Raw genomic sequence first — 26,974 nt, 5'->3', positions numbered from 1 at the left:
ATTTTCCCATTAGGCCTATGCTCTCATGAGACTTCTCAAGTACCCCCTGTGAATAATGATTCTAATTATTCTAATTATAATAATACATGGGACTTACTGTGCATTCAGAAAGTATTCATACCCCATGACTTACTCCACATTTTGTTGTGGATTAAAAAAATTATAATTCTCACCAGTACCCCATAATGACCAAGTAAAAACATGTTTTTAGATATGTTTACAAACTTATTGAAAATGAAATATAGAAAAATCTCATTTACATAAGTATTCACACCCCTGAGTAGAATCCCCTTTGGCAGCAATTAAAGCTGGATTGTGCAACATTTGCCCATTATTCTCTTCAAAATTCTTCAAGCTCTGTCAAATTGGTTGTTGATCATTACTAGACAACCATTTTCAGGTCTTGCCATAGAATTTCAAGCAGATTTAAGTCAAAACTGTAACTTGGCCACTCATTCACTGTCTTCTTGGTAAGCACTCCATTGTAGATTTGGCCTTGTGATTTAGGTTATTGTCCTGCTGAAAGGTGAATTAATCTCCCAGTGTCTGGTGGAAAGCAGACTGAACCAGGTTTTCAGCTTGGATTTTGCCGGTGCTTAGCTCCATTCCATTTATGTTGTATCCTGAAAAACTCCCCAGTCCTTAACGATTACAAGCACACCCATAACATGCTGCAGCCACCACTATGCTTGAAAATATGGAGAGTGATACTCTGTAATGTGTTGTATTGGATTTGCCCCAAACATAACACATTGTCTTCAGGACAAAAAGTTAATTTCTTTGACACATTTTTTGCAGTATTACTTAAGTGCCTAGTTGCAAACAGGATGCATGTTTTGGAATATTTTTTATTCTGTACAGGCTCCCTTCTTTTCACTCTGTCAATTACAGTGTAGGTTTGTATTGTGGAGTAATTACAATGTTGTTCATCCATCCTCAGTTTTCTCCTATCAACGCCATTAAAACTCTGTAACTGTTTTAAAATCACCATTGGCCTCATGGTGAAATCCCTGAGCGGTTTCCTTCCTCTTCGGCAACTGAGTTAGGAAGGACGACTGTATCTTTGTAGTGACAGGGTGTATTGACACATCATCCAAAATTAAATTAAATCAAAGGGATGTTTAATGTCTGCTTTTTAAATGTTTTACCCATCTACCAATAGGTGCCCTTCTTTGCGAGATATTGGAAAACCTCCCTGGTATTTGTGGTTGAATCTGTGTTTGAAATTCACTGCTCGACTGATTGACCTTACAGATAATTGTACATGTGGGATACAAAGATGAGGCTGTCATTCAAAAATCATGTTAAACGCTATTATTGCACACAGAGTGAGTCCATGCAACTTATTATGTGACTTGTTAAGAAAATGTTTACTCCTGAACTTATTTAGGCTTGCCATAACAAAGGGGTCGAATACTTTTTGACTCAAGATATTTCAGCTTTTCATTTTTAATTAATTGGCAAAAATTGTGAATAACATAATTCCACTTTGACGTTATGGGGTATTGTGTGTAGACCAGTGACCCCCAAAAATCTCCATTTAATCCATTGTAAATTCAGACTGTAACATAACAAAATGTGGAAAAGGTCAAGGGGTGTATAGCGCTTTTCAAGGACACAGTCACTTTAGAATTATATAAATGTAAAAGAAAAACAAAACAGGAGTCAAAACAAAATATCAGACTAAACATGACTAAAGACAGGGGTGGGCTCAAAGAAGCGAAAGTGTGTGATGTATCAGTGTATGGGGAGGGTACCACCAGTGGTCCTAGAACCACTGAGCCTCTAGACTTTGTTCCGGGGTCTAGAGCCACTAGGGTTTGGGTTTGAGAAAACCTGGATAAAAAATAGTTTCTTAGCTTTAATAGGAAGAAATCAAACACACCAGATTAAAGTTGTTAAGGATTCGGGAGGACAGGGAATTTGACCACCAGTTTGGGGTTTTTGAAACACAAAATCATCTGGTCTTTCTGAGGCAGGTGTCAAGAATAGTTGTTTTACTGGGCTTTGAGCTTTGATCCAAGAAAACAATGGGAACTGCAACAAGATATTGAATACTAATATGCTGGTAAACAATTCTAAACATGATTAATCTGCCATTGAAAAGTAGTTAAACTAAGCAAACAGACAGTGTGGCTTCAAGATCAAATTCAGTGAGCTCCAAAAGTATTGGCACAGTGACACATTTGTTTAGTTTTTTACAGACTGTCAGCTTTTATTTCAAGGTTTTTTCATCCATATCATAGTCAATGTATAATTTTAAATCCAAAGTGCTGGAGTACAGAGCCAAAACCCCCAAATACGTGTCACAATACTTTTGCAGCTCACTGTAGATGCTCAACATTTTTGTTGTCGATTTGGTCCTTTCTAGCGTGGCCATTTATTCACAAGGGGTCCAGCAACCCCTCTAGCGTGTAGCGATAAGCAGGGGCGGCAGGTAGCCTAGTGGTTAAGAGCATTGGGCCAGTAACTGAAAGGTCGCTGTTTTGAATCCTGAGCTAACTAGCTGAAACATCTGAGCAAGGCACTTAATCTAAGTTGCTCTGAATAAGAGTGTCTGCTAAATGACTAAAATGTATGACCTCTGAACCCTTACATCCTATCAGACATGGCTGACTTAACACTATAATTGCTGTGCTTACTGAGGATTTGTCCCAGCTGCTTTTCATGGCACCACAGAATAGACCAAACCAAACCTCTATGGCTACATGGATGGTGTTCTCAGGACGTGACGACGAGTAGATCGTAATCCCAAAACACAGCGGCAAAATGGTCGTATTAATTTAACTAGAGGAACATGATGGTCTGTTGACAGGGCGGTTTCTGGGATATCCCTGGACATATATAGCCTTCCTGCAGGCTTGTAGATTCTCACTGTTCAGTTCATATAGACGTTGAATCCTTTGTTGTCGTAATCATGTAACATAAACAACTATAAACTGTGCTGGTTTGAACCCTATCAGACAGTATACCAACGGGTATGACAAAAACTTTTACTGCTCTAATTACGTTGGTAACCAGTTTATAATATCAATAAGGCACCTCGGGGGTTTGTGATATATGGCCAATATACCACTGCTAAGGGCTGTATCCAGGCACTCTGTGTTGCGTCGTGCATAAGAAAAGCCCTTAGCCGTGGTATATTTGCCATATACCACACCTCCTCGTGTATATACATACAGTACAGTTCTCTCATATATATACATATATATATATATATATATATATATATATACAGTAAATGTCTGTGATGTAAGGCCTACCAGCAGCAGCATGGGTCTCCTCCATGTTGTGAGGCCAACGATCCCTGACAGAATCACCTGGAGGAGAACAAGAAGACACAGACACCAGTCAGCAATACATCCTGTATACCACGGGCACACAGACACCAGTCAGCAATACATCCTGTATACCACGGGCACACAGACACCAGTCAGCAATACATCCTGTATACCACGGGCACACAGACACCAGTCAGCAATACATCCTGTATACCACGGGCACACAGACACCAGTCAGCAATACATCCTGTATACCACGGGCATACAGACACCAGTCAGCAATACATCCTGTATACCACGGGCACACAGACACCAGTCAGCAATACATCCTGCATACCACGGGCACACAGACACCAGTCAGCAATACATCCTGCATACCACGGGCACACAGACACCAGTCAGCAATACATCCTGCATACCACGGGAACACAGACACCAGTCAGCAATACATCCTGTATACCACGGGCACACAGACACCAGTCAGCAATGCATCCAGTATACCACGTGCACACAGACACCAGTCAGCAATACATCCTGTATACCACGGGCACACAGACACCAGTCAGCAATACATCCTGCATACCACGGGCACACAGACACCAGTCAGCAATACATCCTGCATACCACGGGCACACAGACACCAGTCAGCAATACATCCTGTATACCATGGGCACACAGACACCAGTCAGCAATACATCCTGTATACCACGGGCACACAGACACCAGTCAGCAATACATCCTGTATACCACGGGCACACAGACACCAGTCAGCAATACATCCTGTATACCACGGGCATACAGACACCAGTCAGCAATACATCCTGTATACCACGGGCACACAGACACCAGTCAGCAATACATCCTGTATACCACGGGCATACAGACACCAGTCAGCAATACATCCTGTATACCACGGGCACACAGACACCAGTCAGCAATACATCCTGTATACCACGGGCACACATACACCAGTCAGCAATACATCCTGTATACCACGGGCACACAGACACCAGTCAGCAATACATCCTGTATACCACGGGCACACAGACACCAGTCAGCAATACATCCTGTATATCACGGGCATACAGACACCAGTCAGCAATACATCCTGTATACCACGGGCACACAGACACCAGTCAGCAATACATCCTGTATACCACGGGCACACAGACACCATTCAGCAATACATCCTGTATACCACGGGCACACAGACACCATTCAGCAATACATCCTGCATACCACGGGCACACAGACACCAGTCAGCAATACATCCTGTATACCACGGGCATACAGACACCATTCAGCAATACATCCTGTATACCACGGGCACACAGACACCAGTCAGCAATACATCCTGCATACCACGGGCACACAGACACCAGTCAGCAATACATCCTGTATACCACGGGCACACAGACACCAGTCAGCAATACATCCTGCATACCACGGGCACACAGACACCAGTCAGCAATACATCCTGTATACCACGGGCACACAGACACCAGTCAGCAATACATCCTGTATACCACGGGCATACAGACACCAGTCAGCAATACATCCTGTATACCACGGGCACACAGACACCAGTCAGCAATACATCCTGTATACCACGGGCACACATACACCAGTCAGCAATACATCCTGTATACCACGGGCACACAGACACCAGTCAGCAATACATCCTGTATACCACGGGCACACAGACACCAGTCAGCAATACATCCTGTATATCACGGGCATACAGACACCAGTCAGCAATACATCCTGTATACCATGGGCACACAGAAACCAGTCAGCAATACATCCTGTATACCACGGGCATACAGACACCAGTCAGCAATACATCCTGTATACCACGGGCACACAGACACCAGTCAGCAATACATCCTGTATACCACGGGCACACAGACACCTTTCAGCAATACATCCTGTATACCACGGGCATACAGACACCATTCAGCAATACATCCTGTATACCACGGGCACACAGACACCAGTCAGCAATACATCCTGCATACCACGGGCACACAGACACCAGTCAGCAATACATCCTGCATACCACGGGCACACAGACACCAGTCAGCAATACATCCTGCATACCACGGGCACACAGACACCAGTCAGCAATACATCCTGCATACCACGGGAACACAGACACCAGTCAGCAATACATCCTGTATAAAACGGGCACACAGACACCAGTCAGCAATACATCCTGTATACCACGGGCACACAGACACCAGTCAGCAATACATCCTGTATACCACGGGCACACAGACACCAGTCAGCAATACATCCTGCATACCACGGGCACACAGACACCAGTCAGCAATACATCCTGCATACCACGGGCACACAGACACCAGTCAGCAATACATCCTGTATACCACGGGCACACAGACACCAGTCAGCAATACATCCTGTATACCACGGGCACACAGACACCAGTCAGCAATACATCCTGTATACCACGGGCACACAGACACCAGTCAGCAATACATCCTGTATACCACGGGCACACAGACACCAGTCAGCAATACATCCTGTATACCACGGGCATACAGACACCAGTCAGCAATACATCCTGTATACCACGGGCACACAGACACCAGTCAGCAATACATCCTGTATACCACGGGCATACAGACACCAGTCAGCAATACATCCTGTATACCACGGGCACACAGACACCAGTCAGCAATACATCCTGTATACCACGGGCACACATACACCAGTCAGCAATACATCCTGTATACCACGGGCACACAGACACCAGTCAGCAATACATCCTGTATACCACGGGCACACAGACACCAGTCAGCAATACATCCTGTATACCACGGGCATACAGACACCAGTCAGCAATACATCCTGTATACCACGGGCACACAGACACCAGTCAGCAATACATCCTGTATACCACGGGCATACAGACACCAGTCAGCAATACATCCTGTATACCACGGGCACACAGACACCAGTCAGCAATACATCCTGTATACCACGGGCACACATACACCAGTCAGCAATACATCCTGTATACCACGGGCACACAGACACCAGTCAGCAATACATCCTGTATACCACGGGCACACAGACACCAGTCAGCAATCAAATCAAATCAAATCAAATTTATTTTTATATAGCCCTTCGTACATCAGCTGATATTCTCAAAGTGCTGTACAGAAACCCAGCCCAAAACCCCAAACAGCAAGCAAAGCATGTGAAAGAAGCACGGTGGCTAGGAAAAACTCCCTAGGAAAAACTCCCTAGAAAGGCCAAAAACCTAGGAAGAAACCTAGAGAGGAACCAGGCTATGAGGGGTGGCCAGTCCTCTTCTGGCTGTGCAGGGTGGATATTATAACAGAACATGGTCAAAATGTTAAAATGTTAAAATGTTCATAAATGACCAGCATGGTCAAATAATAATAATCATAGTAGTTGTCGAGGGTGCCACAAGCACGTCCGGTGAACAGGTCAGGGTTCCATAGCCGCAGGCAGAACAGTTGAAACTGGAGCAGCAGCACGGCCAGGTGGACTGGGGACAGCAAGGAGTCATCATACCAGGTAGTCCTGAGGCATGGTCCTAGGGCTCAGGTCCTCCGAGAGAAAGACAGAAAGAGAGAAAGAGAGAATTAGAGAGAGCATATTTAAATACACACAGGACACCGGATAAGACAAGAGAAATACTCCAGATGTAACAGACTGACCCTAGCCCCCGACACATAAACTACTGCAGCATAAATACTGGAGGCTGAGACAGGAGGGATCAGAAGACACTGTGGCCCCATCCGATGATACCCCGGACAGGGCCAAACAGGCAGGATATAACCCCACCCACTTTGCCAAAGCACAGCCCCCACACCACTAGAGGGATGTCTCCAACCACCAACTTACCGTCCTAAGACAAGGCCGAGTATAGCCCACAACGATCTCCGCCATGGCACAACCCAAGGGGGGGGCGCCAACCCAGACAGGAAGACCACGTCAGTGACTCAACCCACTCAAGTGACGCACCCCTCCCATGGACGGCATGGAAGAACACCAGTAGGCCAGTGACTCAGCCTCTGTAAAAGGGTTAGAGGCAGAGAATCCCAGTGGAAAGAGGGGAACCGGCAAGGCAGAGACAGCAAGGGCGGTTCGTTGCTCCAGCCTTTCCGTTCACCTTCACACTCCTGGGCCAGACTATACTTAATCATAGGACCTACTGAAGAGATAAGTCTTCAGTAAAGACTTAAAGGTTGAGACTGAGTCTGCGTCTCTCACATTGGTAGGCAGACCATTCCATAAAAATGGAGCTCTATAGGAGAAAGCCCTACCTCCAGCCGTTTGCTTAGAAATTCTAGGGACAATTAGGAGGCCTGCGTCTTGTGACCGTAGCGTACGTGTAGGTATGTACGGCAGGACCAAATCGGAAAGATAGGTAGGAGCAAGCCCATGTAATGCTTTGTAGGTTAGCAGTAAAACCTTGAAATCAGCCCTTGCCTTAACAGGAAGCCAGTGTAGGGAGGCTAACACTGGAGTAATATGATCAAATTTTTTGGTTCTAGTCAGGATTCTAGCAGCCGTATTTAGCACTAACTGAAGTTTATTTAGTGCTTTATCCGGGTAGCCGGAAAGTAGAGCATTGCAGTAGTCCAGCCTAGAAGTAACAAAAGCATGGATTAATTTTTCTGCGTCATTTTTGGACAGAAAATTTCTGATTTTTGCAATGTTACGTAGATGGAAAAAAGCTGTCCTTGAAACAGTCTTGATATGTTCTTCAAAAGAGAGATCAGGGTCCAGAGTAACGCCGAGGTCCTTCACAGTTTTATTTGAGACGACTGTACAACCATCCAGATTAATTGTCAGATTCAACAGAAGATCTCTTTGTTTCTTGGGACCTAGAACAAGCATCTCTGTTTTGTCCGAGTTTAAAAGTAGAAAGTTTGCAGCCATCCACTTCTTTATGTCTGAAACACAGGCTTCTAGCGAGGGCAATTTTGGGGCTTCACCATGTTTCATTGAAATGTACAGCTGTGTGTCGTCCGCATAGCAGTGAAATTTAACATTATGTTTTCGAATGACATCCCCAAGAGGTAAAATATATAGTGAAAACAATAGTGGTCCTAAAACGGAACCTTGAGGAACACCGAAATTTACAATTGATTTGTCAGAGGACAAACCATTCACAGAGACAAACTGATATCTTTCCGACAGATAAGATCTAAACCAGGCCAGAACTTGTCCATGTAGACCAATTTGGGTTTCCAATCTCTCCAAAAGAATGTGGTGATCGATGGTATCAAAAGCGGCACTAAGATCTAGGAGCACGAGGACAGATGCAGAGCCTCGGTCTGACGTCATTAAAGGTCATTTACCACCTTCACAAGTGCAGTCTCAGTGCTATGATGGGGTCTAAAACCAGACTGAAGCGTTTCGTATACATTGTTTGTCTTCAGGAAGGCAGTCAGTTGCTGTGCAACAGCTTTTTCTAAAATTTTGGAGAGGAATGGAAGATTCGATATAGGCCGATAGTTTTTTATAATTTCTGGATCAAGATTCGGCTTTTTCAAGAGAGGCTTTATTACTGCCACTTTTAGTGAGCTTGGTACACATCCGGTGGATAGAGAGCCGTTTATTATGTTCAACATAGGAGGGCCAAGCACAGGAAGCAGCTCTTTCAGTAGTTTAGTTGGAATAGGGTCCAGTATGCAGCTTGAGGGTTTGGAGGCCATGATTATTTTCATCATTGCGTCAAGAGATATAGTACTAAAACACTTCAGTATCTCCCTTGATCCTAGGTCCTGGCAGAGTTGTGCAGACTCAGGACAATGGAGCTTTGGAGGAATACCCAGATTTAAAGAGGAGTCTGTAATTTGCTTTCTAATGATCATGATCTTTTCCTCAAAGAAGTTCATAAATTTATTACTGCTGAAGTGAAAGCCATCCTCCATTTGCGAAGGCTGCTTTTTAGTTAGCTTTGCGACAGTATCAAAAAGAAATTTCGGATTGTTCTTATTTTCCTCAATTAAGTTGGAAAAATAGGATGATCGAGCAGCAGTAAGGGCTCTTCGATACTGCACGGTACTGTCTTTCCAAGCTAGTCGGAAGACTTCCAGTTTGGTGTGGCGCCATTTCCGTTCCAATTTTCTGGAAGCTTGCTTCAGAGCTCGTGTATTTTCTGTATACCAGGGAGCTAGTTTCTTATGACAGATGTTTTTAGTTTTTAGGGGTGCAACTGCATCTAGGGTATTTCGAAAGGTTAAATTGAGTTCCTCGGTTAGGTGGTTAACTGATTTTTGTCCTCTGACGTCCTTGGGTAGGCAGAGGCAGTCTGGAAGGGCATCAAGGAATCTTTGGGTTGTCTGAGAATTTATAGCACGACTTTTAATGCTCCTTGGTTGGGGTCTGAGCAGATTATTTGTTGCAATTGCAAACGTAATAAAATGGTGGTCCGATAGTCCAGGATTATGAGGAAAAACATTTAGATCCACAACATTTATTCCATGGGACAAAACTAGGTCCAGAGTATGACTGTGGCAGTGAGTAGGTCCAGAGACATGTTGGACAAAACCCACTGAGTCGATGATGGCTCCGAAAGCCTTTTGGAGTGGGTCTGTGGACTTTTCCATGTGAATGTTAAAGTCACCAAAAATTAGAATATTATCTGCTATGACTACAAGATCCGATAGGAATTCAGGGAACTCAGTGAGGAACACTGCATATGGCCCAGGAGGCCTATAAACAGTAGCTATAAAAAGTGAGTGAGTAGGCTGCATAGATTTCATGACTAGAAGCTCAAAAGACGAAAACGTCATTGTTGTTTTTTTTTTGTAAATTGAAATTTGCTATCGTAAATGTTAGCAACACCTCCGCCTTTGCCGGATGCACGGGGGGTATGGTCACTAATGTAACCTGGGGGTGAGGCCTCATTTAACACAGTAAATTCATCAGGCTTAAGCCATGTTTCAGTCAGGCCAATCACATCAAGATTATTATCAGTGATTAGTTCATTGACTATAACTGCCTTGGAAGTGAGGGATCTAACATTAAGTAACCCAATTTTGAGATGTGAGGTATCACAATCTCTTTCAATAATGGCAGGAATGGAGGAGGTCTTTATACTAGTGAGATTGCTAAAGCGAACACCGCCATTTTTAATTTTGCCCAACCTAGATCGAGGCACAGACACGGTCTCAATGGGGAAAGCTGAGCTGACTACGCTGACTGTGCTAGTGGCAGACTCCACTAAGCTGGCAGGCTGGCTAACAGCCTGCTGCCTGGCCTGCACCCTATTTCATTGTGGAGCTAGAGGAGTTAGAGCCCTGTCTATGTTCGTAGATAAGATGAGAGCACCCCTCCAGCTAGGATGGAGTCCGTCACTCCTCAACAGGCCAGGCTTGGTCCTGTTTGTGGGTGAGTCCCAGAAAGAGGGCCAATTATCTACAAATTCTATCTTTTGGGAGGGGCAGAAAACAGTTTTCAACCAGCGATTGAGTTGTGAGACTCTGCTGTAGAGCTCATCACTCCCCCTAACTGGGAGGGGGCCAGAGACAATTAATCGATGCCGACACATCTTTCTAGCTGATTTACACGCTGAAGCTATGTTGCGCTTGGTGACCTCTGACTGTTTCATCCTAACATCGTTGGTGCCGACGTGGATAACAATATCTCTATACTCTCTACACTCGCCAGTTTTAGCTTTAGCCAGCACCGTCTTTAGATTAGCCTTAACGTCGGTAGCCCTGCCCCCTGGTAAACAGTGTATGATCGCTGGATGATTAGTTTTAAGTCTAATACTGCGGGTAATGGAGTCGCCAATGACTAGGGTTTTCAATTTGTCAGAGCTAATGGTGGGAGCCGTCGGCGTCTCAGACCCCACAACGGGAGGAGTAGAGACCAGAGAAGTCTCGGCCTCCGACTCCGACTCGCTTAATGGGGAGAACCGGTTGAAAGTTTCTGTCGGCTGAATAAGCGACACCGGTTGAGCATTCCTACAGCGTTTCCCTCCAGAAGCCATGAGAAAGATGTCCGGCTGCGGGGACCGTGCGAGGGGGTTTATACTAACGTTACTATCTGTACTTACTGGTGGCACAGACGCTGTTTCATCCTTTCCTACACTGAAATTACCCTTGCCTAACGATCGCGTCTGAAGCTGGGCTTGCAGCACAGCTATCCTTGCCGTAAGGCGATCGTTCTCCTGTATATTATAAGTACAACGACTGCAATTAGAAGGCATCATGTTAATGTTACTTAGCTTCGGCTGTTTGAAGTCCTGACGAACCATGTCCAGATAAAACCTCCGGGGTGAAAAAGTTGAATGAAAAAAGTTGAGTGAGGGAAAAAGTAAAAATATACGGTAATGAAAAAGTTAAAAACCGTCAGGTATCAAAGTAAGATCGGCAACAAAAACGCACAGCAGCGTAAACAAGTCTGCAAGTTGTGACCGGAAACAGGAAACAGGAAAATTCATCACATGACATCACCAGTCAGCAATACATCCTGTATACCACGGGCACACAGACACCAGTCAGCAATACATCCTGTATACCACGGGCACACAGACACCAGTCAGCAATACATCCTGTATACCACGGGCATACAGACACCAGTCAGCAGCAATACATCCTGTATACCACGGGCACACAGACACCAGTCAGCAATACATCCTGTATACCACGGGCACACAGACACCAGTCAGCAATACATCCTGTATACCACGGGCACACAGACACCAGTCAGCAATACATCCTGCATACCACGGGCACACAGACACCAGTCAGCAATACATCCTGCATACCACGGGCACACCGACACCAGTCAGCAATACATCCTGCATACCACGGGCACACAGACACCAGTCAGCAATACATCCTGTATACCACGGGCACACAGACACCAGTCAGCAATACATCCTGTATACCACGGGAACACAGACACCAGTCAGCAATACATCCTGTATACCACGGGCACACAGACACCAGTCAGCAATACATCCTGTATACCACGGGCACACAGACACCAGTCAGCAATACATCCTGTATACCACGGGCACACAGACACCAGTCAGCAATACATCCTGTATACCACGGGCACACAGACACCAGTCAGCAATACATCCTGTATACCACGGGCACACAGACACCAGTCAGCAATACATCCTGTATACCACGGGCACACAGACACCAGTCAGCAATACATCCTGTATACCACGGGCACACAGACACCAGTCAGCAATACATCCTGTATACCACGGGCACACAGACACCAGTCAGCAATACATCCTGTATACCACGGGCTAACAGACACCAGTCAGCAATACATCCTGTATACCACGGGCACACAGACACCAGTCAGCAATACATCCTGTATACCACGGGCACACAGACACCAGTCAGCAATACATCCTGTATACCACGGGCACACAGACACCAGTCAGCAAAACATCCTGTACACCACGGAAACACAGACACCAGTCAGCAATACATCCTGTATACCACGGGCACACAGACACCAGTCAGCAATACATCCTGTATACCACGGGCACACAGACACCAGTCAGCAATACATCCTGTAAACACCGGCACACAGACACCAGTCAGCAATACATCCTGTATACCACGGGCATACAGACACCAGTCAGCAATACATCCTGTATACCACGGGCACACAGACACCAGTCAGCAATACATCCTGTATACCACGGGGACACAGACACCAGTCAGCAATACATCCTGTATAGCACGGGCTTACAGACACCAGTCAGCAATACATCTTGTATACCACGGGCACACAGACACCAGTCAGCAATACATCCTTTATACCACGGGCACACAGACACCAGTCAGCAATACATCCTGTATACCACGGGCACACAGACACCAGTCAGCAATACATCCTGTATACCACGGGCACACAGACACCAGTCAGCAATACATCCTGTATACCACGGGCACACAGACACCAGTCAGCAATACATCCTGTATACCACGGGCACACAGACACCAGTCAGCAATACATCCTGTATACCACGGGCACACAGACACCAGTCAGCAATACATCCTGTATACCACGGGCACACAGACACCAGTCAGCAATACATCCTGTATACCACGGGCACACAGACACCAGTCAGCAATACATCCTGTATACCACGGGCACACAGACACCAGTCAGCAATACATCCTGTATACCACGGGCACACAGACACCAGTCAGCAATACATCCTGTATACCACGGGCACACAGACACCAGTCAGCAATACATCCTGTATACCACGGGCATACAGACACCAGTCAGCAATACATCCTGTATACCACGGGCACACAGACACCAGTCAGCAATACATCCTGTATACCACGGGCACACAGACACCAGTCAGCAATACATCCTGTATACCACGGGCTTACACAGACACCAGTCAGCAATACATCCTGTATACCACGGGCACACAGACACCAGTCAGCAATACATCCTGTATACCACGGGCACACAGACACCAGTCAGCAATACATCCTGTATACCACGGGCACACAGACACCAGTCAGCAATACATCCTGTATACCACGGGCACACAGACACCAGTCAGCAATACATCCTGTATACCACGGGCACACAGACACCAGTCAGCAATACATCCTGTATACCACGGGCACACAGACACCAGTCAGCAATACATCCTGTATACCACGGGCACACAGACACCAGTCAGCAATACATCCTGTATACCACGGGCACACAGACACCAGTCAGCAATACATCCTGTATACCACGGGCACACAGACACCAGTCAGCAATACATCCTGTATACCACGGGCACACAGACACCAGTCAGCAATACATCCTGTATACCACGGGCACACAGACACCAGTCAGCAATACATCCTGTATACCACGGGCACACAGACACCAGTCAGCAATACATCCTGTATACCACGGGCACACAGACACCAGTCAGCAATACATCCTGTATACCACGGGCACACAGACACCAGTCAGCAATACATCCTGTATACCACGGGCACACAGACACCAGTCAGCAATACATCCTGTATACCACGGGCACACAGACACCAGTCAGCAATACATCCTGTATACCACGGGCACACAGACACCAGTCAGCAATACATCCTGTATACCACGGGCACACAGACACCAGTCAGCAATACATCCTGTATACCACGGGCACACAGACACCAGTCAGCAATACATCCTGTATACCACGGGCACACAGACACCAGTCAGCAATACATCCTGTATACCACGGGCACACAGACACCAGTCAGCAATACATCCTGTATACCACGGGCACACAGACACCAGTCAGCAATACATCCTGTATACCACGGGCACACAGACACCAGTCAGCAATACATCCTGTATACCACGGGCACACAGACACCAGTCAGCAATACATCCTGTATACCACGGGCACACAGACACCAGTCAGCAATACATCCTGTATACCACGGGCACACAGACACCAGTCAGCAATACATCCTGTATACCACGGGAACACAGACACCAGTCAGCAATACATCCTGTATAGCACGGGCTTACAGACACCAGTCAGCAATACATCTTGTATACCACAGGCACACAGACACCAGTCAGCAATACATCCTGTATACCACGGGCACACAGACACCAGTCAGCAATACATCCTGTATACCACGGGCACACAGACACCAGTCAGCAATACATCCTGTATACCACGGGCACACAGACACCAGTCAGCAATACATCCTGTATACCACGGGCACACAGACACCAGTCAGCAATACATCCTGTATACCACGGGCACACAGACACCAGTCAGCAATACATCCTGTATACCACGGGCACACAGACACCAGTCAGCAATACATCCTGCATACCACGGGCACACAGACACCAGTCAGCAATACATCCTGTATACCACCGGCACACAGACACCAGTCAGCAATACATCCTGTATACCACGGGCACACAGACACCAGTCAGCAATACATCCTGTATACCACGGGCACACAGACACCAGTCAGCAATACATCCTGTATACCACGGGCACACAGACACCAGTCAGCAATACATCCTGTATAGCACGGGCTTACAGACACCAGTCAGCAATACATCCTGTATACCACGGGCACACAGACACCAGTCAGCAATACATCCTGTATACCACGGGCACACAGACACCAGTCAGCAATACATCCTGTATACCACGTGCACACATACACCAGTCAGCAAAACATCCTGTATACCACGGGCACACAGACACCAGTCAGCAATACATCCTGTATACCACGGGAACACAGACACCAGTCAGCAATACATCCTGTATACCACGGGCACACAGACACCAGTCAGCAATACATCCTGTATACCACGGGCACACAGACACCAGTCAGCAATATATCCTGTATACCACGGGTAAACAGACACCAGTCAGCAATACATCCTGTATACCACCGGCACACAGACACCAGTCAGCAATACATCCTGTATACCACGGGCACACAGACACCAGTCAGCAATACATCCTGTATACCACGGGCACACAGACACCAGTCAGCAATACATCCTGTATACCACGGGCACACAGACACCAGTCAGCAATACATCCTGTATACCACGGGCACACAGACACCAGTCAGCAATACATCCTGTATACCACGGGCACACAGACACCAGTCAGCAATACATCCTGTATACCACGGGCACACAGACACCAGTCAGCAATACATCCTGTATACCACGGGCACACAGACACCAGTCAGCAATACATCCTGTATAGCACGGGCTCACAGACACCAGTCAGCAATACATCCTGTATACCACGGGCACACAGACACCAGTCAGCAATACATCTTGTATACCACGGGCACACAGACACCAGTCAGCAATACATCCTGTATACCACGGGCACACAGACACCAGTCAGCAATACATCCTGTATACCACGGGAACACAGACACCAGTCAGCAATACATCCTGTATACCACGGGCACACAGACACCAGTCAGCAATACATCCTGTATACCACGGGCACACAGACACCAGTCAGCAATACATCCTGTATACCACGGGCACACAGACACCAGTCAGCAATACATCCTGTATACCACGGGCATACAGACACCAGTCAGCAATACATCCTGTATACCACGGGCACACAGACACCAGTCAGCAATACATCCTGTATACCACGGGCACACAGACACCAGTCAGCAATACATCCTGTATACCACGGGCACACAGACACCAGTCAGCAATACATCCTGTATACCACGGGCACACAGACACCAGTCAGCAATACATCCTGTATACCACGGGCATACAGACACCAGTCAGCAATACATCCTGTATACCACGGGCATACAGATACCAGTCAGCAATACATCTTGTATACCACGGGAACACAGACACCAGTCAGCAATACATCCTATATACCACGGGCATACAGACATAAAACCCACCCACAACCACACACATTAATGAACACACACACACACACACATTAATGAACACACACACAGACATTAATGAACACACACACACACACACACACACACACACACACACACACACACACACACACACACACACACACACACACACACACACACACACACACAGTCTTGTACAGCTAACCTTGTGGGGGGACACAATTCAGTCCCATTCAAAATCTTGTTTTCCCTAACCCCTAACCCTAAAACCTAACCCTAACCCGTACTCTTACCCAAACCCTAAACTTAACCTTAACCCTAACCTAAACCCTAACCTTAACCCAAAAACCTAACCCTAGCTCCTAACCCTAACCTTAAACCTAACCCTAGCTCTTAACCCTAACCCTAAAACTAAACTTAACCTTAAACCTAACCTTAGCTCCTAACAGTTTGGCTTCAGAGCGAAACACTCCACAGAAACGGCCAACTGCTTTCTTCTGGAAAATGTGAAGTCCAAGATGGACAAAGGGGACGTTGTTGGGACTGTGTTTCTAGACATAAGGAAGGCTTTTGATACTGTTAACCATGAGATTCTCATCACAAAATTGTCCAAGTTCAACTTTTCCCCCGATGCCTTGAGATGGATGAAATCATACCTTGAAGGCAGAACTCAGTGTGTCAGAGGGAGCAATGAGCTGTCACCCACTCTTAGCTATGATGTGGGTGTGCCCCAAGGGTCAATACTGGGGCCCCTCCTGTTCAGCCTGTACATTAATGATCTGCCTTCTGTCTGTACTGGGTCTGAAGTTCAAATGTATGCAGATGATACAGTGATATATGTGCATGCAAAGAGCAAACAACAAGCTGCACAAGAACTCACTACTGTAATGGTCCAGGTTACAAAGTGGCTTAGTGACTCATGTTTGCATCTCAATGTGAAAAGAAACTGTTTGCATGTTCTTCACAAAGAGGGCAACAGATGCTACTGAACCAGATGTCTATGTGTCAAGGGAGAAGCTCCAGGTGGTATCTGATGCTACTGAACCAGATGTCTATGTATCAGGGGAGAAGCTCCAGGTGGTATCTGATGCTACTGAACCAGATGTCTATGTGTCAGGGCAGAAGCTCCAGGTGGTATCTGATGCTACTGAACCAGATGTCTGTGTATCAGTGGAGAAGCTCCAGGTGGTATCTGATGCTACTGAACCAGATGTCTGTGTATCAGGGGAGAAGCTCCAGATGGTATCTGATGCTACTGAACCAGATGTCTGTGTATCAGGGGAGAAGCTCCAGGTGGTATCTGATGCTACTGAACCAGATGTCTGTGTATCAGGGGAGAAGCTCCAGGTTGTATCTGATGCTACTGAACCAGATGTCTGTGTATCAGGGGAGAAGCTCCAGGTGGTATCTGATTTTAAGTACCTTGGCATCATACTTGATTCCAACCTCTCTTTTAAAAAGCAGGTGAAAAAGGTCATTAAAATAACCAAATTCAACCTAGCTCATTTCCGATTCATACGAAATTGTTTGACTACAGAGGTAACAAAACTGTATCCTCAAATCTATGATACTCCCCCACTTAACATACTGCTTGACTAGTTGGACCCAAGCTTGCTATACAACATTAAAACCTATTCAGTCTGTCTACAAACAGGCTCTCAATGTGCCTGATAGGAAGCCCAATAGCCATCATCACTGTTACATCTTCAGAAAGCATGAGCTCCTGAGTTGGGAAAATCTTGTGCAATACACCAACGCATGTCTTGTATTCAAGATCCTAAATGGCCTAGCTCCTCCTCCACTCAGTATTTCTGTAAAACAGAAAACCCAAACACATGGCAGCAGATCCACAAGGTCTGCCATGAGAGGTGACTGTATAGTTCCCTTAAGGAAAAGCACCTTTAGTAAATCCGCTTTCTCTGTGAGAGCTTCCCATGTCTGGAATACACTGCCACCAGACACACATAACTGCACCACATATCACACTTTCACAAAATGCATGAAGACATGGCTAAAGGCCAATCAGATTTGTGAACATAATCCCTAGCTGTGTATTGCCGCTTTCCATGTTGTCTGTTGTCTGTAGCTTGTGAGGTGTGGAAACACTTTGTTGCTCTTATGGATTTTGTCTTGTTGCTTTTTGTTCTATGTTTCTCTGTCTGTATGCTACATCTTGCTTGTCTTATGTTGCTCTGTCTGTATGCTACGTCTTGCTTGTCCTATGTTGCTCTGTCTGTATGCTACGTCTTGCTTGTCCTACGTTGCTCTGTCTGTATGCTACGTCTTGCTTGTCCTATGTTGCTCTGTCTGTATGCTACGTCTTGCTTGTCCTATGTTTCTCTGTCTGTATGCTACGTCTTGCTTGTCCTACGTTCCTCTGTCTGTAAGCTACGTCTTGCTTGTCCTACGTTGCTCTGTCTGTATGCTACGTCTTGCTTGTCCTATGTTGCTCTGTCTGTATGCTACGTCTTGCTTGTCCTACGTTGCTCTGTCTGTATGCTACGTCTTGCTTGTCCTACGTTGCTCTGTCTGTATGCTACGTCTTGCTTGTCCTATGTTGCTCTGTCTGTATGCTACGTCTTGCTTGTCCTATGTTGCTCTGCGTGTGCTCACTGCTCAATGATTATCTATATTGTAATTGTTTTTAATAACCTGCCCAGGGACTGCGGTTGAAAATTAGCCGGCTGGCTAAAACCGGCACTTTTACTGAAACGTTGATTAATGTGCACTGTCCCTGTAAAAATAAAATAAACTCAAACCCCAAAACTAACCCTAGCTCCTAACCCTTAATGTAATTCTAACCCTAACACTTATTCTAACCTTAACCCTAAACCCCCTAGAAATAGCATTTGACCTCATGGGGACTAACAAATTATCCTCTGGTATCAATGCGTGTGCTCTAAATCATGGTGCTTCCTGTTCTACCCAGCTCCTTCATTGTGGTTCTGATATGGCTCTCATAGAACCAGAGATATCTGAACTATCTGACACTACCGACACAGGGGCTGGAACCACCTTTCATACACACAGGGGTTGGAACCACCTTTCACATACACAGGGACTGGAACCACCTGTCATACACACAGGGACTGAAACCACCTTTCATACACACAGGGACTGAAACCACCTTTCATACACACAGGGACTGGAACCACCTTTCATACACACAGGGACTGGAACCACCTTTCATACACACAGGGACTGGAACCACCTTTCACATACACAGGGGCTGGAACCACCTTTCATACACACAGGGACTGAAACCACCTTTCATACACACAGGGACTGGAACCACCTTTCATACACACAGGGGCTGGAACCACCTTTCACATACACAGGGACTGGAACCACCTTTCATACACACAGGGACTGGAACCACCTTTCATATACACAGGGGATGGAACCACCTTTCATACACACAGGGGCTGGAGCCACCTTTCATACACACAGGGACTGGAACCACCTTTCATACACACAGGGACTGGAACCACCTTTCATACACACAGGGGCTGGAACCACCTTTCATACACACAGGGGCTGGAGCCACCTTTCATACACACAGGGACTGGAACCACCTTTCATACACACAGGGACTGGAACCACCTTTCATACACACAGGGGCTGGAGCCACCTTTCATACACACAGGGACTGGAACCACATTTCATACACACAGGGACTGAAACCACCTTTCATACACACAGGGGCTGGAACCACCTTTCACATACACAGGGACTAGAACCACCTTTCATATACACAGGGGATGGAACCACCTTTCATACACACAGGGACTGGAACCACCTTTCATACACACAGGGACTGGAACCACCTTTCATACACACAGGGGCTGGAACCACCTTTCACACACACAGGGACTGGAACCACCTTTCATACACACAGGGACTGGAACCACCTTTCTCATACACAGGGACTGGAACCACCTTTCATACACACAGGGGCTGGAACCACCTTTCACACACACAGGGCCTGGAGCCACCTTTCATACACACAGGGGCTGGAACCACCTTTCACACACACAGGGACTGAAACCACCTTTCATACACACAGGGGCTGGAGCCACCTTTCATACACACAGGGGCTGGAGCCACCTTTCATACACACAGGGACTGGAGCCACCTTTCATACACACAGGGACTGGAACCACCTTTCATACACACAGGGACTGGAACCACCTTTCATACACACAGGGACTGGAACCACATTTCATATACACAGGGACTGGAACCACCTTTCATACACACAGGGGACTGGAACCACATTTCATATACACAGGGACACAGACGCACACAGGCCTATATCTGGATGATCTCTATAGTCCCAGTGGGTCTGAGGATCTTAAAAAGGACAGAGCTCTGGACCTACTCTTCTAGTAGGTAGTAGTATGATCCAAGTAGTTTCCAATACCACCAGAAACAGGCCTGTTAATTCAAGTACTGATAAAATGTCTCTCTCAAGAGAAGACCAACTGAGAGACTTTTCCTCCTCCTAATACTCTGACCAGATTCTTATCAAGCCAGGCCAATCCACATGATTAAATCCACTGGTAATAAATTAACATCTAGTGACAGGACTCACTGACGGAGCCGCTGCAGGGGGTTTTGGGGGATGGAATCTTGCTTCTCCAGGTGTGCCTACTCCGTTTACACTCCACTCCCTATATAGTGCACTATATTGACCAGAGCCATATCCCCTACATAATGCACTACATTGACCAGAGCCCTATGCCCTACATTGACTAGAGTCCTATCCCCTACATAGTGCACTATATTGACCAGAGTCTCATGGGAGTAGAGCGAATAGGATGCCATTTGAGACGTAGCCTCTCTCTGCATCCTCGTCTCCCATCACCCCACCTCATCCAGTGCATAACTGACTCAATATGTGGCTGCTGCATATATATTATTTTATTTAAGTAGGCAAGTCAGTTAAGAACACATTCTTATTTACAAAGACGGCCTACCCCGGACGACGCTGGGCCAATTGTGCGCCGCCCTATGGGACTCCCAATCACGGCCGGATGTGATTCAGCCTGGATTCGAACCAGGGACTGTAGTGACACCGCTTACACTGAGATGCAGTGCCTTAGACCGCTGCGCCCCCGCTGAGCATATATGAGTCTCACCACTAATAGTTCTTGTATGGACTGAGCTGACCTGCTTGTCATTGGATTGTTACGGTATGATATCCATTTCAGAGAGTTTCGCCTATAGATTCTTCAAGTCCATGTGAAGTATGTTTTCAATTAGGGTTGTTTAAGTTCAGCTGAGGTGAATATCAACTTGTGGGAATGTTGTCAAATATAAGGTTGTGTACATCTTGTGTGGATGTTGTCTAAGGTTGTGGGAATGTTGTTTAAGGTTGTTGGAATGTTGTTAAAAAGTTGTCTGAAGACTGTGTGAATGTTGTCTAAGGTTGAATGAATGGTTTCTGAATGTTGTAAAAGGTTGTGTGAATGTTTTCTGACTTACTCTGACATAATGAACCAAAGCAGAGAGTGTCTGCTTCCTTCAGCTTCCTGTGAAGGCTACAGCACCACACTTCCCAACAATAACTACAGAGTCACTCAACAGACCGTAACTCCCTTACACAGATTTCCTGGAACATGGCAGTATGCTGCGTGAGTCGGTATGTTGGCTGAGGAGTGATTTGCTGGTGGACATTAAAAAAAGCACTTTAAACAGGAGAATTTGCCATGTCTTTCACACAATATTATTCACTTTTCACAAATGTAGAAGCACATTGGCCTACTTCACATCTTCAAAGACCAAGAGAAATATACACCACCTTAAAGTAGTCCCTATAGATCAGTGTGAAAACCCTACAGTAGTCCCTATAGATCAGTGTGAAAACCCTACAGTAGTCCCTATAGATCAGTGGGAAAACCCTACAGTAGACCCTATAGATCAGTGGGAAAACCCTACCGTAGACCCTATAGATCAGTGGGGAAACCCTACATTAGTCCCTATAGATCAGTGGGAAAACCCTACAGTAGACCCTATAGATCAGTGGGAAAACCCTACAGTAGACCCTATAGATCAGTGTGAAAACCCTACAGTATACCCTATAGATCAGTGGGAAAACCCTACAGTAGACCCTATAGATCAGTGTGAAAACCCTACAGTAGTCCCTATAGATCAGTGTGAAAACCCTACAGTAGACCCTATAGATCAGTGTGAAAACCCTACAGTAGTCCCTATAGATCAGTGGGAAAACCCTACAGTAGTCCCTATAGATCAGTGGAAAACCCTACAGTAGACCCTATAGATCAGTGTGGAAAACCCTACAGTAGACCCTATAGATCAGTGGGAAAACCCTACAGTAGACCCTATAGATCAGTGTGAAAACCCTACAGTAGTCCCTATAGATCAGTGTGAAAACCCTACAGTAGACCCTATAGATCAGTGTGAAAACCCTACAATATCTCAGAATACTCTTAAATCATTTCACATTCTTGGGAAGAACAACAACAACAAAAAAACACAAATTGTGCTCAATCTCGTTGCTACCAGTAGAATCTGCAAAATGTCAGTTTCTCTCCAGAAGTATTTTGTGATGAAACTGAAAGAGTCTAATACGCCCAACTGAAGTGGTCTGTCACAGTGGCTGAACAGATTAGGACTAAACACTGGCATTATTTTGGGGTTTGGCCGGCCTGGCAGTCACCATTGTATTTAGTCTGAGTAGCAGTAGTAGCTAGACAAGCATGTAACCTCTGGGTTAAAGTCTTAGAGATGTTAGAAAAGCCATTGTACAATGCACAGTCCCATTTTAAAAGAACAACAATGTTCAATGCTTAATGAACCCTTTATAAGGCCTATGTAGATTCTTAACAAGTGAATCCATACTACTAGTTAGGTCTATGTAAAATGTTTCTAACTGGTCCTTACACTGTAGCTCAGTCTTCTCTAAACTCTATTGTAGGCTACAATTCTCTGTCTTCTCTAAACTAAAGCATGGGTGAGCTGAGATCAGTCTGTTGCAGAGAGAGGGAGAGCATTATAAAGTATTTTAGGACTCGTGAGGCGATAAGGTTTCTCCATATAACCAGGTTAGAATCGATGTGTCTGAGAGGAGATGTGTATCAGGCAGCAGGAAGGGATGCTCAACAAGCAATATAGCCTTTTATTACACTATTATATAAACCAAGATGGAGAAAGACCAGGGGCTGCATCCCACAATAACACCCTATTCCCTATTATTTAGTGCACTACTTTTGACCAGGGTCCAGAAAGATTACACTATGTAGGGAATAGGGTACTATTTAGGACATCGCCCAAGATGGACATCCTGGAGAAATAAATGTCAAAGCTCCGGGTCTGGTTCAGAATGTGTTTTCCAAGAGAAATATTAGTCACAATGTTCTCTGAGAAAATGTGGTGATTTGAGATTAGCTTCCTGGGGGTGAAGACAGTCACAGACCAGGAAATGCCTAGTGGTACTGGTGAGTAATAAGTAGGTTATAACCCTTGACCCTGATACTGACATGCATGACAATAGGACAGTAGTAGTCCCCTACAGTAGCCCTACAGATCAGTGTGAAAACCCTACAGTAGACCCTACAGATCAGTGGGAAAACCCTACAGTAGTCCTTATAGATCAGTGTGAAAACCCTACAGTAGTCCTTATAGATCAGTGGGAAAACCTCACAGTAGGCCCTATAGATCAGTGGAAAAACCCTACAGTAGTCCCTATAGATCAGTGTGAAAACCCTACAGTAGTCCCTATAGATCAGTGGGAAAACCTTACAGTAGGCCCTATAGATCAGTGGGGAAACCCTACAGTAGGCCCTATAGATCAGTGTGAAAACCCTACAGTAGTCCTTATAGATCAGTGTGAAAACCCTACAGTAGTCCCTATAGATCAGTGGGAAGACCCTACAGTAGTCCTTATAGATCAGTGTGAAAACCCTACAGTAGTCCTTATAGATCAGTGTGAAAACCCTACAGTAGTCCCTATAGATCAGTGTGAAAACCCTACAGTAGTCCCTATAGATCAGTGGGAAAACCCTACAGTAGGCCCTATAGATCAGTGGGAAAACCCTACAGTAGTCCTTATAGATCAGTGTGAAAACCCTACAGTAGTCCCTATAGATCAGTGGGAAAACCCTACAGTAGGCCCTGTAGATCAGTGGGAAACCCCTACAGTAGGCCCTGTAGATCAGTGGGAAAACCCCTACAGTAGGCCCTGTAGATCAGTGGGAAACCCCTACAGTAGGTCCTATAGATCAGTGGGAAAACCTTACAGTGATTTGAGATTAGCTTCCTGGGGGTGAAGACAGTCACAGACCAGGAAATGCCTAGTGGTACTGGTGAGTAATAACTAGGTTATAACCCTTGACCCTGATACTGACATGCATGACAATAGGACAGTAGTAGTCCCTTATTTGGACTGACTGATTTATGAAGAAACAGATTTGGATTTAAACTTTATTTCTACCCAGTCATTTCTGACAATCTGGTCCACACACATAGTATCTAACTGCAGGGGTTACCAACATAAACCACCCTAAAATAATGTCAACTGTCAACACACAAGTAGCCTTATGCTAGGGGACAATCTAAAATAGCATCTAGATACGACACCAGGCTAGAGCTCGACCATGTCTGTTTCTGGTGGATTTGATTGGCTAAATGCCATAACCAGAGTGTGATTTGCGTAATAGTTCCAGAACTGCTACACGACCTGTTGATAGAGTCCTATGTCCTATCATAGACCAAGAACACGGAGAGTCATTCAAATACTGCCTTCTTATTCATTCATTATGTGTGGGTGATGTTAATAAACCTAGAATGTAACTATACTCACTGAAGACCCAGCCCAGAAAGGGCATGCGTTTCGGATGGGTGGAGAGCTACTGAGGGAGAGAGCTCCGAAGGAGAGCGCGACCATGGAGCAGCCGAGAACCAGCTGCAGTAATCCGAGGGAGAGCAGCGGGCGGCCGGGGAGCAGCGCTGGGAGCAGCCTGGACTGAGAACCAGGCATGCGAGAGGCAGATATGCAGCGGGGCGGCCGGATCCTGAACGTCGGGTCTGCCAACTGAGAGGCCAGCGGAACCCTGGTTACAGGGCAACACGATCCGGGGAGAACTACCGGGAGAGACATTGGAGACGCGCTAGCGGAGAAAGGACAGCGAACTAACGAACGTAGATCGAAGGTGAACTCCAAGCGAGGAGGCGGTTGCTCATTTTAGTTTAGTTCCCAAATTAAAGCGGAGATCTGTCCGTTGAGTTCGTGGATCTTAGCGTCATTATCGAGGTGGCTGAGTTTGAAGTTTTAAAATAACTGCTCTCTGTGACCAGGGCTAGGATTGCGTTTCACATATTTTGGCAGAGGCACAAGAAGGGCGGTGGAGGAGAGGCGGGGGTGCGTGGGAATAGGCCACACATCTCCGACCCCGACTGTTATGACCAAGTGTTGAGGGCCGAGAGGGGATATTTCGCTGTTAAATGAATCAATGATTTCATTCTTACTTCTGCAGGTAGATTTTACTTTGAGTCAAGGCCGTCGTCATTATTTGTACGGAAAATTAATTGATAAAGGAGATTCATTAGGCTACGTCTTATTGTGTTTTGATGACAACTTAACTAAATAAAAATATGTGCGTATTAGGTAGTTGTGGAATTGGTAGATTACTTGTTAGATATTACTGCACTGTCGGGAACTAGAAGCACAAGCATTTTTTTCGCTACACTCGCAATAACATCTGCTAACCATGTGTATGTGACCAATAACATTTGATTTGATCTAATCTCACACTCCCCTACCCTTACAGAGCAACATTTGTTGAGATGACAGTCCGTAATATGTATAACCTGTTTACACATACAACACTAATGTTAACAGTAGCTGAAGTTCTGGTAAAAGAACGTATTAAGATTAGGATCATTTTATTTGTCAATTGCACACAAGGTCCAACCGAAATGTGACTTTCCGCTTTAAACCCAAACCCTCTGAAAGACACACATAAACACATAGATGCATACATACACTATATACAAATATATAGTCACCCCTTCACATTAGTGGATTCGGCTATTTCAGCAACACAAGTTGTTGACAGGTGTATAAAATCTAGCACACAGCCATGTAATTTCCATAGACATACATTGGCAGTAAAATGTCTTTACTGAAGAGCTCAGTTACTTTCAACATGGCACCGTCATAGGATGCCACCTTTCCAACAAGTCAGTTAGTCAAATTTCTGCCCTGCTAGAACTACCCCGGTCAACTGTAAGCGCTGTTATTGTGAAGTGGAAACTAGG

At 45.8% G+C, this 26,974-nt stretch overlaps 1 protein-coding gene across 1 annotated transcript in view; it reads right to left on the bottom strand.

The window, feature by feature from the left end:
* Positions 1–26,074, bottom strand: part of LOC106570822 (protein FAM189A2) — a 58,316-nt gene extending 32,242 nt beyond the window's left edge. The window contains exons 1-2 of the mRNA XM_045695328.1: positions 25,518–26,074; positions 3,264–3,320 (exon numbers count right to left, since the gene is read on the bottom strand). Coding sequence (XP_045551284.1) covers positions 3,264–3,320; positions 25,518–25,814 — 354 coding nt within the window. The 5' untranslated portion in view covers positions 25,815–26,074. The remainder of the gene's footprint in view (positions 1–3,263; positions 3,321–25,517) is intronic.
* Positions 26,075–26,974: the final 900 nt, after the last annotated feature.

Source organism: Salmo salar, chromosome ssa15 (genome assembly GCF_905237065.1).
Source record: "Salmo salar chromosome ssa15, Ssal_v3.1, whole genome shotgun sequence".
Classification (NCBI taxonomy): domain Eukaryota; kingdom Metazoa; phylum Chordata; class Actinopteri; order Salmoniformes; family Salmonidae; genus Salmo; species Salmo salar.
This window is presented reverse-complemented; position numbering and strand designations above follow the sequence as displayed.